A 20,322-nucleotide genomic window follows, 5' to 3' on the forward strand; every position below is an offset into this window, starting at 1 on the left:
TGGCTCTCTCACCGGTGGTTTTTTACCTCTATTTAAAGGGGTTTTCTACCTAAAAATTCTGGTATCATTCTCACTTTACTTGTTACTTTAATTTCTCATAATCTTTGCTTGAAATTATCACGCTTCCGCACACGATATCCCTACAGGAACACATAGAATTTTAGCTTTATACTATTAATTTACTTTAATATTTATATAGTTTTAGTTTTAGACTATTAATAGATATGAATAAGAGATTTGTTTCTGGGTTGTAATTGAAATCAATATACAGGTGTGTGTAATGAGTAATTTGTCTATCAGTAACAGTTAAAATATTGAATTTTATCAGTAAATAAAAGTTTAATTGTAAGTTAGGAAAAGCTAATAAATATTATCGATTAGTTACACTTTTTTTTTCAATTGAAGTTTTATTTGAAAAGAAAGAAGAAATTATGCCGTAATTTTGAATATATATATATATATATATATAATAAGATAATAGTCATTATTAATTATTATAAAATTTTAAAAGAGTGGTTATAAACATACTTCAACATATTTTCATATGCTTACATGAGAAAGAAGGTTTGGAGTAATATACTATTTAGTGTGTGCTTTATTGAGTTAATATTATTTTATTTTTAACATAATTAGAAAACTAAATTATTATAAAAATGAAATCATAAAATTAATATTATTGTAATATATTTTTATCATCCTACCTTTTTCTTTTTATCATCGTCTCTTGTTCTTTATATTTTATAAGAATTTGCATTTCATTATCTCTCGTCAACTTTCACTAATATGTATTATTTTATTGACATTTTCATCGTTCTCTTTTCTCCTTTTCACTATTGTGTATTGATCTTCAAAATATGTTTTCAAAATATAATTTTTCTAGAATTTTTATTTCTCTCATCAACCTTCAATGATCCAAAATCAAAGTCTCGACTTAAAAAAAAAAATATTTTAAAAACCAAAGTTGTATAATGGAATAGATGGATTTTAGATAAAAATACCTTTTGTCAATTGATGGACAGTATGTTGATATATCAACACATGAACTAATGTGATTATGCGAGATCAATTATCATGCAAAATATCCAAAAAGGTAATTTAGCAAAACAAACAAATTAACACATAATACCAACCTACACAATTTCCATTTAATCTATTTGATAAAGCTTATCACTACATAATATCATATATGTGTTTTTTTTAAGAATCATCATCTTGTTAAAAAAGATTGGAAAACTTAATTAATTTTGTAAATATAAGAATAACATAATCCGTAAAGACTCGCATTTGTGATAGTCATGTGTTTATGGACAACTGAAAAGTTCTACCAAGTACCACAATTTTAATTTTATGAAAACAAAATTATAAAAATCAAGAATAAGCAATAGAATTGTGTTACAAGTGTCATATTGGTCAGATACTACTTTAACCAATAATTAATGTAATAAAAAACTTGAATTGAGTTAATTGAAAAAAAATAGAATCTCATGTTTCCCGTAATGTTCTCTCATTGCTTTATGTTTATGCTAGACCTAATCATTCTCATATAGTACTTCCATATGATACAATTGTGGTTCACATGAGGTCTCTAACCAACAATTATGCTTATTTAACCAATTTTTTTAACTTGTTCAACCAATATTTTTGGTCCACATACACAAATATATTGATAATTGATTTTTCATGTGACAGTAAGGTTAATAATGACTATGAGGATTCTTCATGTGACAACGAGGGTGGTAATGACTATGAAAAATAACTACCATACAAATTGCATTTTAAATCTAGAGGCAATATGCAACACCTAAAGTCACATGTTATTTGTAGTTTCCAACTAAGATAAAATATGAAATAAATAATTATTAACACAAAATATTAAAGTATTAACCTTTAACGAAGGTGACAAAGGATAACATATATCACAAATAACAAGTGCATGCATCATGGTTGAGGGTGTGGAGAGACTCCATAAAGGTGAACGACAAAGTTATGTTGATAAAACATATCGTTAAGACTCACATTGTCCTTAGAAAGTGAAAAAGGTGGTTAAAGTAAGGTAAATAAGGCTTTTGACCAATGAGGAGGAATGAAGATGCATTGAGGAAAAAAATGAGATATTTTTTTACCAATGAGAAGACACGAAAACATGAGGAGAAGTAAAAAGACAACACAACATAACTAGAAGAAGTTAATCCAAATACCATAACAAACTTGTCCATCTTTTATTTTGTTAACAGTAAAAAAAAATGATACCAATAATGTATAAAGTGAATATATGCCACATGTGTATTTAATTTTCCTCGTTAAAAAAACTTAAATAGTTGATTCAATATAACAAGTATTAACATATTTCATTGTTAGTACACTAAGGAAAAATTACATTCTCATTACAATTTTTTTTATTGCATTAATTTTGTTTGAAATTTGTTAGTGGTTGAAATAACTAAACACGTGTTTGGTATTTAGATTTGTTAGGTGTATTTATTAAAGAAAAACATTAACATTAAATAACTTTATATATATTTAAATTTGAAATAAGTATTTTATCTTTTGTTTTTTGACTTGTAAATTTAAGCAAGTAAGCATCACAGTTTGGGTAAAACTTGTAGCAGAAGGTCAGTTGCTCCTTTGACAGGCGTAAGAAAATAAGGCAAAGATCGTTCTTTGCGGTGACTTTGAGAGAAGAGACATAAACAGGCAAAAACGTAGTTTCAGAGAGAGCTTAAGAGAGAAGTGATAAGAGTGTAGTCGCGGAATACATATGGCATAGAGTGAGGATGAGAGAGAATAACGAAACGGTAAACAATAGTGTGAAACGGGAACTCTTCTTAGTGCATCAGGCGTGCTTAGAGAGAGCCACAATTTGGTGCTCATTGATTGACACATATAAGATTTCCTTTTGTGGTATAAAATCATGTCGAATTATTTTTGTGCAAAAATTGTGATAGTGACACGTGTTGAAAGTTACCTTAAGATTGAGTTTCATTTGTATTATAAAATTATGAAATAAGTACATTGAGTTAAAAGAATTTAACATTTTAATATATAAATACATAAGTAATAATAATAAAACAGGAGAAAACATTATTAAATGTTTTTTTTAAATATATATTTATTTGTGTATTAAAGAGTAAAATACATGATGTATATATAAGAAAAAAAACTATAACCTAACCGAAACCGAAAATGAAAATTGCGTCAAACAAACAAAATCCAATAATTAAAAAAAAAACTAAATATGTTAACAATAAATCATATTATAATAATAAAGCCTATATCAAATAAATATAAAATAATATTTTAAAAGATTTGTTCGAAATCACTCTACATTTTGAGCTTGAAAAATTGTGTTCTTTTATTGCATGAATTTTTAATAACAATATAATAAATCCAAAAAACTATAACCTAACTGAAACAGAAAATGAAAGTTGCGTCAAACAAAAAAAATCCAATAATTAAAAAAAACTAAATATGTTAACAATAGATCATATTATAATAATAAAGCCAACATCAAATAAATATAAAATAATATTTTAAAAGATTTGCTCGAAATCACTCTGCATTTTGAGTTTGAAAAATTGTGTTCTTTTATTGCATGAATTTTTAATAACAATATAATAAATCCAAAAAACTATAACCTAACTGAAAAAGAAAATGAAAGTTACGTCAAACAAACAAAATCTAATAATTAAAAAAAAAATATGTTAACAATAATCGTATTATTATAGTAAAGCCTATATCAAATAAATATAAAATAATATTTCAAAAGATTTGTTCGAAATCACTTTGCATTTTGAACTTGAAAAACTGTGTTATTTTATTGCATGAATTTTTAATAACAATATAATAAATCCAAAAAACTATAACCTAACTGAAACAAAAAAATGAAAGTTGCGTCAAACAAACAAAATCCAATAATTAAAAAAAAACTAAATATGTTAACAATAAATCATATTATAATAATAAAGCCTATATCAAATAAATATAAAATAATATTTCAAAATATTTGCTCGAAATCACTATGCATTTTGAACTTGAAAAATTGTGTTTTTTTATTGCATGAATTTTTAATAATAATATAATAAATCCAAAAAACTATAACCTAACTGAAACAGAAATGAAAGTTGCGTCAAACAAACAAAATTCAATAATTAAAAAAAAAACTAAATATGTTAACAATAAATCATATTATAATAATAAAACCTATATCAAATAAATATAAAATAATATTTCAAAAGATTTGTTCAAAATCACTGCATTTTGAGCTTGAAAAATTGTGTTCATTTATTGCATGAATTTTTAATAATATAATATATAGGATCAAGGTCATATTTTTTAAAGAAGGGTAAGACTATTATGTTTGCATTAAATTATGTTTTATCTTTTTATTAAAAAATAAATAAATAAGAGAGTAAAACAAGATTTCTCGAACCCAGATAAAATATATTTAGTTTCTTTAAAATTTTCAATAAATTATGAGTGTAATTTTTGTACTATTAACTATTTTTATTTTTTTACATTATCTATCTATAAAAGAGAAATAATACTAAATATTATAATAATAAATATCACATTATCAATGAACTAAAAATCATCTCAAATATTCCTTTGAAATTATTATCATAAAAGTATGAGAAAAAATTTCAAACACTCCTCTTATTTTTTTAATAAATTATCATAAACATACAAAAAAACCATATTTATAATAATAATTAAAATTAAAAATATTTATTACACATTATATTCTAATTAAAAGATTTATCATGATTTACTAATACTATTAAAAAAGTTTGGGCTGATACTAATGTAAATTTAAACTGGGCCAGGTTGATCCAGTTTTCCATTGCAACCCAACCCACGAAGTGCCACCTTCTTCAAAATAAAACCCTCGTTCTACCCTGAGCATATGTTTGAGCTGTCTGCAGCCTCCAACCAAAACAGAGTCTATAAGATCGATAGCATAGCCGCAAAACCTTCGCTGCCGTATACAACACAAACCCTAGAAGCGAACGTGTTTTACGGTATGTCTGTTCTTGCTAAGTATCCGTCACTCGCGTAATCGCGCCGTTTTCCATATTGTTAATTTCTCAGGATTGTTCATGGGATCTTACGTTTAAATGTTCGATTGAGTTTAGTATGTGTTTTCTTTTAGGTTTTTTAAGATTCGTTTATAGCTGTTATTATATGTTTTAAATTTGATTATGTTCGATTAAATTGTATAATTGTATATTCAGCATATAATCCACATGTAGTGTTGCTTTCTGAATGAAAATTGATGTTTGTCTTACCCATGTTTTGTTTAACATTTGTAGCTTGATTCAGCGTTTTTTTTTTATATTTCTGTTATAATTTTTTTGTGGCAGGAAGGTTGATAGGGTGCGATGGTTCAGTATAATTTTAAGAAGATTACTGTGGTGCCAAATGGGAAGGATTTCGTTGATATCATCCTCTCTCGCACCCAGCGACAGACACCGACTGTTGTGCACAAGGGATATGCAATTTCGCGGCTTCGTCAATTCTACATGCGCAAGGTGAAGTACACTCAGCAGAATTTTTATGATAAGCTCTCTACCATAATTGATGAGTTCCCCCGGCTTGATGATATTCATCCTTTCTATGGGGATCTCCTCCATGTGCTCTACAACAAAGACCATTACAAGCTTGCACTTGGACAAATCAACACTGCTAGGAATCTTATTAGTAAGATTGCCAAAGACTATGTGAAATTGCTGAAGTATGGTGACTCACTGTATCGGTGCAAGTGTCTTAAGGTGGCTGCTCTTGGCCGCATGTGCACTGTGCTCAAGAGGATTGGCCCGAGTTTGGCTTATCTAGAGCAGGTCAGACAGCACATGGCTAGGCTCCCTTCGATTGATCCTAATACAAGGACTGTCTTGATCTGTGGATATCCAAATGTTGGCAAGAGCTCGTTCATTAACAAAATTACACGAGCTGATGTCGATGTCCAGCCCTATGCTTTCACTACAAAGTCTCTATTTGTAGGTCATACAGATTATAAATACCTGAGGTACCAAGTAATTGATACACCAGGGATTTTGGACAGGCCGTTTGAAGATCGTAATATTATTGAGATGTGCAGTATCACTGCTCTAGCACATTTGAGAGCGGCAATATTGTTTTTCTTGGACATTTCTGGGTCTTGTGGGTACAGTATTGCTCAGCAGGCAGCTCTGTTTCACAGCATTAAGTCCTTGTTTTTGAACAAGCCACTGATAATAGTTTGCAACAAGACTGACTTGCAACCACTGGATGGGTTATCCGAGGAAGATATGAAGTTGGTCATGGAGATGAAAGCTGAAGCTATGAAGACTATAGTTGGTCAAGGAGGTGAGGCAACAAATGAAGACAGTGTATTGTTGACCATGAGCACTTTGACAGAAGAAGGGGTAATTGCTGTAAAAAATGCAGCATGTGACAGGTTATTGAATCAGAGGGTAGAAGTAAAGATGAAATCAAAGAAAATGAATGACTGCTTGAATAGGTTTCATGTTGCAGTACCAAAGCCTCGTGACCAGAAGGAAAGACCATCATGTATTCCTGCAGCAGTTTTAGAAGCTAAAGCTAAGGAAGCAGCTGAGAAGGAAAAGAGAAAAACTGAAAAGGAACTGGAGGATGAGAATGGTGGGGCTGGTGTATACTCAATGAATTTGAGAAAGAATTACATTTTAGCCAATGATGAATGGAAAGAGGATATACTGCCTGAAATCTTGGATGGACACAATGTTTATGATTTCATTGATCCTGATATTCTGCATAGGGTTGAAGAGTTGGAAAGAGAAGAAGGGATGAGGGAGGCAGAAGTTGAGGATGATGATTTTGAGATTGATGGAACTGAGTTGACTCCTGAACAGCAAGAGGCTTTAGCTGAGATTAGGAAAAAGAAAAGCTTGCTCATCCAGCAGCACAGGATTAAAAAGAGCAATGCGGAGAACAGGCCAACTGTTCCTAGGAAGTTTGACAAGGACAAACAGTTCACATCAGAGAGAATGGGAAGACAGCTGTCATCTTTGGGGCTTGATCCCACTTTGGCAATTAAGAGAATGCGCAGCAGATCTGTCTCTACTAGAGGACGGAAAAGGGATAGATCACCTGCAAGAAGTGCAGATGGCCGAGATGGTATGGATATTGATGGTGATACACCTAGCAAAAAACAGCGACTGAGTAGATCACTGTCACGGTCTAGGTCATTGTCACGCCCACCACATGAAGTTGTGCCCGGTGAAGGCTTGAGGGATTCTGCTCAAAAGATCAAGGCAATTAAACTTGCAAAGAAATCTGTCAAGAAGAGAAACAAGGATGCCCGTCGTGGAGAAGCTGATAGAGTCATACCTACTCTGAAGCCCAAGCACTTATATTCTGGGAAGCGCTCCTCTGGAAAAACTGATAGACGCTAAGACAGGTATGTGTTTTGTTTGGGCATCGTGCCTTATTTATCATGTTTGAAGTTTCACTAATTGCTCATGTTTCAAGCCCTTGAATGCTGATTTTTGTCTGATGAGTACTCACCTTTTTTATTGGTTCATAGGAATTGAATAGTAGCTGATTTTTCTTGTTAGACATTTTAGATTGACCTAATATAATATATATATATATATACATGTTTTGTTTTTTTTGGAAGATTGATTTCAGTATTCGCAACTCACCCAGATTAAATTTTCTCTGCAGGTGATGCAGTTTTTTGCAATTTAAAGACATTTGTTGGCATTCTCCCGCAGTTGCCTAAAGTTTTGTTATTTTATTTAGTGTTTTAAAGTTTTGTTATTTTATTTAGTGTTTTTTGTTGGGAGTTTAAGGTGCCATGATGGCAACCAAGTTAAGTTTTACTTTATACTGTTTTTTCCATTATTATTAAACTTGCTATTCTATAAGTTGCAAAATTATAGCTTCCTTTGTTGCTAATTATTTATTTAGTTCAATTTTGGAGATATCTGTGAATGAGGTGCTGTTTGAATTGTTTGAGTCGCAACAGAGTTCTGTTTCATATGTATTTGCATGCTTGGAAACAATTGAGCTTCTGTTTCGTATGCTTCAACCATAAGTGCTGCCATTGGAAATTAGTTTCTTCTAGTTTAATGAGTCGTTCAACTAAAATTGCGTATGTGTGTGGTTATTCTGTTCTAGTCTTGCAGAGACTGGAACTAGTACAAAAATGTGTTTTGATGTGGACAATTTTATTACAAACTCGTTCATAGGATAGGATAACACCTTGTTTTTGTCGAGAAAGGGGGGATGAACTGTTGGAGACCAATTGATGTCAGTTTAATCCCAGCAGCACTCGTTATCAGAAGAAGTGATTAGAGTTCAAAATGACTAGATTATCGAAACATGTTAATCGTTATTGTTTGTTGGAAAATAGGGTGGTAAACGGAGAGAGGTGAAAATTATATAGCTAGGAAAGGAACTTGAGTATTCCTAATTTATAGTCCCAATTTTTACATATCAACGGAAGCCAACATAAGTTTGTTTTGTTACAAATGTACAAATGTGCTTTTTAAGATTCTTGGAAGTAACGTTCTATGAAATTGTTAAACCATAATGTAAGAACATAAAATTGTTCTTGTTACAGATGTGCTTTGGTCTGGTTAACTTTTTTTCTCAAATGATATTTTTCATTTAGCTTTTTTATTTATTTATATTAATGTTATTTATATAAAGTATTTATCGACTATGTCAATCTTTAATTTTTCTCCAATAATTTAGTTGACCATTTCTTAAAGGTTTTTTTTTCTCCAATCATATATTTTATTTACTCTGTTCATTACAATTTTACTTTATAAAATTATTAAATATATATTTCTAAAAATATCTAAGTAATTTTATGTCATTCTTAATTTGGTTCAATAATTGAGACGATTTGATAAGAACCAAGTTTAATGAAAATAATGTGAGATTCATTAGTTTTTTTTTCAAGTTTTACTTTTGTTATAATAAATAAACAAAAATAATATTTTTTTATATTTTAAATCAAATAACTTTAGAAAATTAGTTTTCACTTTATTACTCTTCAACTAACCTTTACTTTTGTATATTACTCTTCTCCCTATTTGTTTTATTTTTACCAATCAAAACATTATAGGATTTGAATAGAGAAAATAAAAAACAGAGTATCGTTTTGTGACCTTTTTTTGGAAAATTATTTTTAAAAAATAAAATGAAGGAATAAATGAAAAAAATTTATAATGTATTAGGAACACGAATTTAATAAACTAATTTTATATTAAAATTTGACTTTAACAGTGACAACTAGAAAAGTAACTGTAAATGTAAGATTAAAAATTTATCTTTGTTGTTAAAATAAAATATATGATTAAATTATTTTATACCTAAAAATTTAACAATGTAAAAATATGTTACAAATTTTCACACATATTTTTCATAACTAAATTTTTTAAATTATTAAATTTTTAATAAATATAAATCTTAAATTATTTAATGTCATACTTATATAAAAATATGAAATAATAAATTTTTTAAATTATTCTAAATCTTAAATAATACAAAATTCTAAATTATTTAATGTTCTATTTAAATAAAGATTTAAAATAAATAAAATTATTAAATTATTAAAATAATTAAATAAATACAAATCTTAAATTATTCAATGTCTTATTTAAATAAAAATTATCAATAAATAAGATTTTAAATTATTCAAAATTCAAATAAATACAAATCCTAAATTATTTCTATTTAAATACAATTTTGAAATAAAAAAATCCTAAATTATTTAACATTATAAATAAATACAAATCTAAATTATTTAATGTCCTATTTAAATAAAAAATTTAAATAAATACAAATTCTAAATTATTTAATGTTCTATTTTGAATAAAAATTTAAAATAAATAATTTTTTAAAATTATTGAAAATTATGTATAAACAAAGATCTAAATTATTTAATGTTCTATTTAAATAAAAATCTGAAATAAATAATTTTTTAATTTATTAAAAAATCTAAATAAATACAATGAAAATTATTTAATGTATTATTTAAATAAAAATATTAAATAAATAAAAATCCTAAATTATTAAAAAAATTCTAAATAAAGATAAATTAGAAATAAATAAAATTCCTAAATTATTAATTTTTTTAACTAAATACAAATCTAAAATATTTAATGTCTTATTTAAATAAAAATCTGAAATAAATAAAATTCCTAAATTATTTAAATTTTTAAATAAATACAAACCTAAATTATTTAAATAAAAATTTGAAATAAATAAAATTTGTAAATTATTGAATTTTTTAAATAACTATGAATCTAAATTATTTAATGTCTCATTTAAATAAAAATATGAAATAAATAAATTATTCAAAATTCTAAATAAATATAAATCTAAATTATTTAATATAAAAAATATGAAAAACCAACCCATAATCGATTATGTGAGAAGAGATAATCGATTATCCCATAAATTTACACACAAAATCGATTATCTTGTGACCAACATTGATTGTCCACTCAAATTTCACACAAAATTGATTCTCATATGCTCCAACATCGATTTTCACTTAAAATTCACACATAATCGATTCTCATGTGCTCCAACATCGATTATTTCTTATTAAAAATATATATAAAATATTACAATTTGACGTGACTTTCTTCACAAATCTTCACCATCTTGTGTAGACTGTGTTTTGAGTTTTTTTTTGTATTTCCACGCCTCCAAATCAGTACAAATTCATGGATGCAAACGTGAATGATCAATACAAATCCATGTTGATATTCACCCGGATTCAAATACACTCTAAAGGATCAAAGAGTAAAAGTAAAAAACTTTGTATATTACCAATATGATAAAATTTCCGTACCTTTTTATGATAAAAATATTTATAACTAAAAAAATAGTTAAATTTTTTTATGTCAAAGTTATAAAAAGAGTGTATGCTTTAGAGTGAGTTGTTATAGTAGAAATAAGATTTTGATTGTTCTTTCTTGAATGTTTTTTTTAGTTGTGGGTTTGAAGGGTTGTCATTGGTTTTGTCGCAATAATTATCTTGCCGTTCCCTCTAATGTGTTTTTTTTACTCTTGTAAGGCTTTTATCTCTTTGAATATATAAGTCATTTCTTTTTGGGAGATGGTCATTTGATTATTTGAACAAATAATAACAAGATTAGAATAATTGATACTTAAGGTTTAAATTAAATAATAAAATAAAATATATTCAATATAGACTTTCATATCTATTGTCTAGTACTTGAGTTTCAACATGTTGGTAATATAAAAAATAGTTTTAAATTTTTTAAACTTGTCACAACACTCATGATTGGTTCCAAATCTTTCTTCCACCGATCAAGCACTTTGAATATATGTGAATTTTGGGTCCAGTAAAGAGAAAAGTCCTTTAACTGATTAGGGTTATCGCTCGGAGTTTGAATTTTAAAAAAATGATCTTTAAAACATTTGAAATAGGAATAAGAGACATTGATAGCTAACCCTATTTAAGGATAGGTTGTTTTTTAGTTGTTAACATTTTTTTTTTAAGTTTTATTTATTTGGTCCAACTTTTTTTTTTTCTGTTTTAGCTAGATCTTAATTTTTTTTTTTATATATACCATGTATTTTATTCTCAAGTAGACAAGTTATTGAATTTTCTTTTCTCTACTTTTCTCTCTTTTACATTTAAGTCATTATCTCTTTTTCCTTTACAATTAGATTTCATCAAAACCTTTCTTTCTTTATTGTGATTACGTGCTTTCCATTGAAGCACTACATCAGATCAGAAATATTCATCTTTATTAATTATTATAATAATAGTATGAAAAGACATATTCATACCTTCTCAAAATAATCTCTAGTCTATGGCGATTTTGGTGTAAATATATGGGTCATCCAACCAAGACTCAAAAACACCACACTAGTGAAAAAAAAGGGCTTTCTTCTGGTCGTTTAACCATAATAGTATCTAGGAGATGCACTGAATTTGATATTCATTATTCATAATTGACACCTACCATCATCTTTTTCTGCGTCTTGTTTGTTTGTAGCTGTGTGTTATCAGAATCATGTATCCTAAGAAAACATTCCCCGTATCATATGTCCACTGCCTTAGGAGATAGCTATAGTCCGTTGCTATGGTGGTTGCACTTTCTTAATTTATTGCTAGGTTTTTAATGGCAAGTTTGTTGTTGGTAGGACCCCTCCTCTCATCTAACTAAAGTCATGCTTGCTTATTTATGAGGTAATCAACATGAACAGTGCAAAGCTTTGGCTAAAACATGCAGTACTCAGAAAGCATGGAAAAGCTCAACCCTTCACATTTTCACAACTTCTATCACTAAATTTAGCTATCTAGCTAGAGTCTGTGTACGTAAGTATGTGAAGCATATTCAAACACGGATTAAGACATTACGTTCATGTTTTTGGCTTGCTTGTTTCTCTGGTCGTTCTCTACTTTCATTAATTATACTTTTCTACACTTTATTTTTATTGATTAAGGATGCATTTCGAAGCAACTTGAAAATGGGCCATTTCTTATGATGTGATTTTGTGTGAGGGTTTTGCGATTTGTGGACACGAACCCTTACGCATATTCTCTAGACCCTGCACTATTATGCTAAAACTGCGATTAATCATTATATTATTTGAAGTCAAAGCAATATGATGTGTTGTTAACGACATAAATTGGAACTGTGAGGTGGAAAAATTGATTTTTTTTTTCTACCTACACCCAAGCAAATATCCCTTGCTACATTTCTTATACCGAGCGAATCTCTAGCCACTTTCATAGTTTCATAAACACATGATTTTGTGACAGAAATGTATGATCCACCCACTTTGGTCCCTCTGGGGGATGCTAATTTGTTTAAATTGATTGCTTCTTTTAACTTTTTTACTTGTACTATTTCTGCAACTTTTTGGCAATCTTTCAAGCCTTTTGAGTTTGTAGAACTTGTATAGGGTTGTTACAAACAAAAACTTACTATGAAAAAGAACAATCATAATAAATGTGTACAGAATGAGACTATAGAAAGGGTAGCCATTATCCCTATTCCAATTGGATCTCCTTTCCTCGTGCAGAAAGTGGGTCTCTACTTTATCCCTACACACTGAAAAGATTTTGGTTGTTTTTGTTTGATGCATTGCAATTAACTTAGTGCTCACACCAGTTACGCAGCTAGCAATTTATCTTTCTATGGTTCTTCCAATCATCCAATGAGCTTTTGAGAAGTGTTTAGGCTCCTACATGCTCCACCACTTTAACTACCACAAGTCCTCTCAGGATGGTTTTCCTTCAAGTTTTGATTTTAAAATAAGGAAAATGATTTAACTAATTAACCCTCATCGCTAAGATATTATCACAGGTACGTCAGCAGAATGTTATATTATAACCTCCAAATCAAAACAGGTAAAATTTGGGGTCTCCATGTCAACTTGTTTTGAAGGTTGTAATGTTAATTAGTTTATTATATAATTAAGGAAACTGCTATATTGTCCATATATGTATCAATGTTGTCCTTGCTGCTTTAAAAAGATGGTCCAAAAAGTCAATTATCTGTTGCACCATTTCTTTCTTCTTTTTCTAGCATGATTCACCTTTATGTGGAGGAATATGCATGACAAAATCAAAGAAGGCTAAAGTGAACACTTCCTTCATTTGCAATTTACTAATCTCCATCTTTTCGTTTACTATTAATGAAAGTCAGCATTTCTCTGCAAAAATAGTAACACCTTGCCTCTCTATATCTGTTACTCAACCATTGCTGGTAATCCGCAGAGACTCACCTTGCCATCCTCGCTAGGAGTTTTTTCCAGTAGCTTTATAATCATAATTTTTTATACCCTATGGTGAAATTTTGAAGTATTTTTACAAGTTTCAGTCTCTTTATCTGATATTTAATAACACTTGAAGTTTTTTCTTTTTCTTTTTCAATAGTGTATTATGCAAGAATGAAACTTAAGCTTAGTAGCTTGTGGCCAACTAATTGTCATTGGGTCCCTTGCTAGGACGTTTATAAACAACATAATTAAATATATTATTCACGAATCTTTATTTCTATTTGGTTGGTGAAAGTAACAGCTAACATAGTATTGTCCTAAACTCAATTAAGATCAAACTCACTTCTATCAGATCATCAAACGGCACTGATAAAATCTTCCCTCATCAGCTGATTAATTATCATTGATTCATGCTGATGTTAGCGTATATCCAGTGTTTTTTGTACGAGATGCTTTGAAGGGTGAATGCTTTTACATATATATATATATATATATATATAGAGAGAGAGAGAGAGAGAGAGAGAGAGAGAGAGAGAGAGAGGTGAAGAAACTTACAAATTCTTCTTTTGTCGCTTTTGACGAATGTTCAAAAGCGTATAAAACATATATATGTTCGTACATATATTGAGTCTGTTTTACTTCTTTTTGTGTAATAATGAAACTTAGGCATGTGGATGTTATGCAGAAAAAAGAATTAAAAATAAAAGTTACATGCATTATTTCCCAGGATGTGCCGTCATATATAAACCTTTGTTTTATAATATCTTGAAGAACACGTGTGGGGGTAGAGAGGAAGAGATTATGTGAAGTGGAAGCAAATATATTGGCTTGGTTATAAAACAAAGTTGCTTGTATCTACATTTTTATTTATTCATTTATATATTTTGGGTGCGTATGTGTGTGTGGCACCCTATGGTTCACGTATGATGACTACCTTGTGAGTGAAGAAAAAATTAGAAAAGAAAAAAGACAAGGCCATGGAGTCAAAGACAAGAAGACACCCATCTTTCTCAATCTCTCATGTCCCTCTCCAAACCGTTTTCTACTAGACTCATCAACCAATTCTCTCTCTCTCTCCCTCTCTCTCTCTCTCTGACTCTTCCCTATTTTGTAAGCAAACCCCACAACCATCACCATCATTATCATCATCATTCCCACCCTATGAAGCTTCTTTGTTATCTTTCTCCCTCTATAAATGCTTCTCTTATCTTACATCACACCCCTTGGAGAGGAAATTGGTCATCAGTGGAACACTGCTTCTGGGGTCTGGATCATATAGTAGTGTACAATGAGAAAGCCCGAGGTGTCTGGAAAAAACAACTCCAACATTAATTACAAGCTTAGAAAGGGGTTGTGGTCACCTGAAGAAGATGACAAGCTCATGAACTACATGCTAAACAGTGGACAAGGTTGTTGGAGCGATGTAGCCAGAAATGCTGGCCTTCAAAGGTGTGGCAAAAGTTGTCGCCTTCGATGGATCAATTACTTGAGGCCTGATCTCAAACGAGGTGCATTCTCTCCACAAGAAGAGGAACTCATTGTCCATTTGCATTCCCTTCTCGGAAACAGGTTCACCTACCCTTCCTTCTTTTGTACCATGTTCTCTCTCAAAAACTCATCCATTTTGCCATATTTAATTTGAACCGATCAAAGTATATATCATTAACATCACGAAGCAATAATAACTTTTATTGATTAACATATGCCATAATGCATTTTAAACTTGATTTTATTTGATCTTCAAGAACTCTGCCAGTACTTCTCTACATGTATTATGTATTTCTAAATCCAAACATACTTACACCAACGTGTATACATACACATATATCTCAAAATTTATCAAGCAAATCAAAGTTGTGTGTCTGACATGTTACACCCACTAGCTCCTTCTAACTTTAGCTATATTCTCTTTATTAGAAAGGTGGATAGAGGCATGATTAATGTTTGAAAATTATGTACTTGGTGCCACTGGATGAGGTTAATTTAAGTGAAATACATAATTTGAGAACCCAATGCCATGTGCCATATATTTTTCCTATAAAAATTGTATGTCTGTATCTAAAAGTATGCAAGAAAGTTCAGACATGCATATATACCATGCCCAACACTAACTATTTAAAACAGTAGTAATTATAAGAAACCTGGCATTTACAATAAGACCGAAGAGATTTTAAAATGGTTCTGTTGAGTCATTGGTTGTGAAATCTAGTTCTCCTTGTCTAAGATATGGCACCAATATTCAAAGTTAAAAAATACTTGCACAAACCATGCATTATAAATATATAACAGACATACATATTTATAAGTCTAGGCGGCTCCTTGTAGAGGACAAAAAGACAAATGAAAACAACATAGAAGCATTGCGATTGGTCTGTATTTGAACTTCGAGTTGAAGGCACTCCATAATTTGAATCACTTAATAAAAAACTATATATACATTAACCTCCATGAATTATAAACATGCACTGTTTTTATGGACACCCACCAAACTCAATTAGTTTGTGCTATGTACTAAGCTGACAAATATTCATTTGTGTTCCACTTTTAAAGATGGTCTCAAATAGCGGCGCGCTTACCTGGGAGAACTGACAATGAAATTAAGAATTTTTGGAATTCAACAATAAAGAAAAGACTCAAGAACTTGTCATCCAACACCTCACCAAATGGAAGCGAGTCGTCATATGACCCTAACAAAGACCTTAACATGGCAGGGTTTACTACTTCTAATACCCATCAAGATCAACTAGCTGATTTTATGCCTATGTTGAATTCATCATCTCCATCACCATCCATGCATGCCACAGTTCTCAATTCCATAATTGACAGGTTGCCTTTGCTAGATCATGGACAAAACATGCCAGTTTCTGGTGGATTCTTCAATGGCACAGAACCATATTTCTCATCGCAAAGTGGAGTTGATCACAAAGGTTTTTATTTGGAAAATGGAGGAGTATTTGGGAGTGTAAATATTGGGGCTGAAGGAGATATGTATGTTCCTCCTCTAGAGAGTGTAAGCACTACTTCTGACCATAACCTGAAAGTTGAGAGCACATGCAACACAGATACTAACAATAGTTACTTCGATGATATAAACAGTGTCATCCTTAATAACTGCAGCAACAAGAGAACTGAAAATAGGGCTGGGGTGGAGAATTTATTTCAAGAAGAGTTAACCATGGGAGAGTGGGACTTGGAGGAGTTGATGAAAGATGTTTCATCCTTTCCCTTTCTTGATTTTTCAAATATCCAATAAGTGTTCTCTCTTTCCCTTTTTCAAAGTCTTCAAAGGATCCCATTGGCTGCTAGCTAGTCATAATTGGAATCAGCACCTCCATCTCTCTCTCTCTTTATATATACATATGTCCATTCATATTAGATAAGCTTGGTGATCTCCTAAAAACCTTGTAATTTGTACCTTTGCCATTATATTCACTGATTAAAAAGGTACTTAGGTCGAAAATAAAAGTAAATCATGTATATCTGCAGGATTGGTGATCATGTGTAATTAAATTAGTCATGCAACTCGTCATCTTGATGGCATTGATGAGGTCACTTTTATCCGGGGATCCAAATGTAGTTATTTACAGCAATCTGTTATACTTGTGAATAGATTGTAAAACATTATTTTTCTGTTCAACTATTGAGTGGATAATAATACTAAGATATTGTTTACTGAGAGCTGCTTGTTGGTGCTAACAATAGTTCTTAAGTGTCTGTTAATTTTTCATATATCATATGCTTATAAATTTTCATTCCATTGGAATTATGCGATTAAGATCACAATGCGGAATGATTCTGCTCTTAGAATTTTGCAAGCAAACCATATGTCAAGCACGATCGATGATGAATGAATGATGGTTAATGGGTGCTTAGTCCACCAGTTTTCATTTAGTTTGTGGGTTTTCATGATATCATAATAAGAAAGTTAGTGTGATCGAATAAGCTGTTGAATTCAAATAGTAATTATAACTTGAGCTTTGGGTTTCAACTTTTGAAGATGGGTAAATGCAACTGTGATGAGAAACAATCAGTGGAAGGAGAATTTTGGCATTGTGTATGGCATAGTGTGAATTTAAAGCAACTTAATTTGAAATGACAAGTTGGCTTACCGACGAGAGACGATGGAGAAGGAGAGTGCCTTACGATATCATTTCTAATTGGAATATGAACGCCCCATGCCATAATTATCACGTGTGTTTCACAATTATTTTAACCTACAAACAATCAAAATCAATCATCATAACCAACAAAGCCTGGTACGGTAACAAACCTCATTGCTTCCAACATATCTTTTAACCTACAAATTAACGAAACTAAACTTTAGGTTATGCTAGCTCATGTGTCAATGAATAAGAAAACTCTCTTGTCATTAGTGTAACATTGAACTTTTTACTTAAAAAGGATACTTTATACATTTCACATCATATAATGAATCCATTTACATATCTTTCATGTAGAAAATAAATTTTAACATTATAGAGTGTAAATAATATAGGATTTACTTTACTCAAAACCTAATAAATCCACAATAAATAATATTTATATTTAATGAACTTTTCTTCTATCAGCAAAAAGAATAAATAAATAAAAATTATTTAAGGGGTGATCTAACTCGTATATATATGTCAACTACTCAACTCAAAGGACAGATCCAATAACCTTACTCAAAACTACTAACTTACAACTAATAAAAGTACCTAAAAAACAATACCACCAAATCTACCTACTCAAACTGAAAATTATCTTAGACTTTTGATCATAAGTAAACAAGACAGTGGATTAAGACACCAATTAGAAAAAGAAAAACAAACAGAATCAACATTAGAAGTAATCTAAGATCAAACTTTTAATTGAGCTAAAGAAAAGATCTCACAATGATCAATCACTTCGCCTTTAAAAATGTGTTTATTCCTATGTTTCCAAATCTCACTAATGATTAGAACCCAAACACTTTCCCAAACGACGTTTACATAACTTCGAACACTCTGCAAAAATTAAAATGTAAAAAATGTGAACCAAAATCAATATGATCTACCGACGTCACTCCAAGCTAAACATAACACTGATTCAAACTAACCAAGTTAATCTGCATTCAAAGAACAAGTACTTAGTAGTCTCTTCTTCTTCCTGACACAAACAACAAGAAATACAATCAACTGTTACCCTCCTAATCAAATTTTCCTTAGACGCAATCGATTGTATATTTAATGACCGTAAAACAAATCTACAAAAACATAAGAGTGATGACAGTTAAAAGAGGATTTCAATTATTAGAAAACTTTGAATAAGAATGTACAACATATTGTTTTATTCTGTGAAACATAATACATTTATATATAAATAGAACACTTGGTGGTGGTCAACGATTACACGTCCCATCTAATTTTAAGTGAATTGTATGGGTCTTATGTGCGATTTTTGTATACAATTCATATTTTAGGTCTTAAGAAGTCAATTTTAGATCAAATTCAATTTTACAAAATTGGTTTATGAGATTAGGTTTGCTAATCCTTTAATTTTAATTTTTTGTGATATATATATATATATATATATAAAATGAGGAGAATTTGGAGAAAAAAATTCAATCATATAATAAATAAATCAAAATGTTGCGATCGTGTTAGTGAAAGAGATTGAAAGTAAAGTTTTTGGTGAGTGTTACGATAAAAAAAACCAATAAAAGATGGTAAGAAGCGCAAAATAAGAAAAATAATACATAAAAATGGAAAAAGGTGTAATATATTTACACCTGTCAATTTATTGCCAACAATAATAATTGAAAATCAATCAATTTATTCCTACAATAATAAGTGAAAATCAAGCAATATATAGTTTCTTTTTTATCGGCAACCAATATATAATATGTAGAACCAATATATCATATGATCCAATATTTAGAGAGATAATGTCATTAGAATTTTTATTATTATAATAATTACGTAAAGACTATTATAGTTTAATTATATAATATAATTTTTTTATATATACTTAATTACTTGTTAAGTGGTATAATTTTATGAAATTTTGATCAAAATATCACACTTCGATCATTTATTTCTTTCAATACGATATTGTATAAAATATTTATCTAAATAACATATTATATTATGCAAAATAATTACCCAAATAACACGTTTATTATAACAGTTCAGAATTCTATTCCATTTCGAAGTTGATTTTAATTTTTATTTAAAAATAAAGAAAATAATTGGTACTTTTAAGTTTTTAAGAAACAATTGTTTAAAAATTTTGTTTAGAAAATAATTTATCAAAACTTTTTTTTTGTAAAATCATGATGTAGAATATAATAATTTAGAAAATAAATATTTACAAAAATATTTTTTTTTATAATTTATTCAAAAATAATATATTTTATTTTAAAATTTGAAATTATATTTCTTTTATTTTTAAATAAAAAAATTCAGTATGAAATCAAACTCTAAATTGTTACAGTAAAACATGTTATTTAAGTTATTATTTAAAGTAATATACTATTTTAGTAAATATTTGACAAAATATTCTAATTGTGCTATTTTAATTTATAATTTTATCCCATAAGCAACACTGCAAATAATTCTAATG

The 20,322-nt window shown here is 29.4% G+C and overlaps 2 protein-coding genes across 4 annotated transcripts; both read left to right on the plus strand.

The window, feature by feature from the left end:
- Positions 1–4,811: 4,811 nt before the first annotated feature.
- On the plus strand, positions 4,812–7,917 carry LOC137828077 (nucleolar GTP-binding protein 1). 2 transcript variants are annotated; one of them, XM_068634497.2, is made up of 3 exons: positions 4,812–5,018; positions 5,361–7,417; positions 7,684–7,917. In XM_068634497.2, the coding sequence occupies exon 2, from the start codon at positions 5,379–5,381 to the stop codon at positions 7,410–7,412; it is 2,034 nt and encodes a 677-aa protein (XP_068490598.1). In that variant the 5' UTR covers positions 4,812–5,018; positions 5,361–5,378; the 3' UTR covers positions 7,413–7,417; positions 7,684–7,917. The 2 variants fall into 2 exon arrangements, with proteins under 2 accessions (XP_068490598.1, XP_068490602.1); XM_068634501.2 differs by having other exon boundaries at positions 4,840–5,018; positions 5,365–7,417.
- A 7,029-nt stretch (positions 7,918–14,946) lies between these two features.
- On the plus strand, positions 14,947–17,418 carry LOC137832116 (transcription factor MYB46). 2 transcript variants are annotated; one of them, XM_068640127.2, is made up of 2 exons: positions 14,947–15,309; positions 16,291–17,418. In XM_068640127.2, exons 1-2 carry the CDS (start codon positions 15,029–15,031, stop codon positions 16,991–16,993), a joined length of 984 nt encoding a protein of 327 aa, XP_068496228.1. In that variant the 5' UTR covers positions 14,947–15,028; the 3' UTR covers positions 16,994–17,418. The 2 variants fall into 2 exon arrangements, with proteins under 2 accessions (XP_068496228.1, XP_090153975.1); XM_090297849.1 differs by having other exon boundaries at positions 16,567–17,418.
- The last annotated feature ends 2,904 nt before the right edge of the window (positions 17,419–20,322 follow it).

The sequence above is a fragment of the Phaseolus vulgaris genome, chromosome 11, assembly GCF_051622355.1.
Source record: "Phaseolus vulgaris cultivar YP4 chromosome 11, ASM5162235v1, whole genome shotgun sequence".
Classification (NCBI taxonomy): domain Eukaryota; kingdom Viridiplantae; phylum Streptophyta; class Magnoliopsida; order Fabales; family Fabaceae; genus Phaseolus; species Phaseolus vulgaris.

Coding starts and splice junctions, on each gene's coding strand:
- LOC137828077 (XM_068634497.2), top strand. CDS start 5,379: ATGGTTCAGTATAATTTTAAGAAGATTACTGTGGTGCCAAATGGGAAG.
- LOC137832116 (XM_068640127.2), top strand. CDS start 15,029: ATGAGAAAGCCCGAGGTGTCTGGAAAAAACAACTCCAACATTAATTAC. Junction 15,310..16,290: donor CATTCCCTTCTCGGAAACAG/GTTCACCTACCC, acceptor CCACTTTTAAAG/ATGGTCTCAAATAGCGGCGC.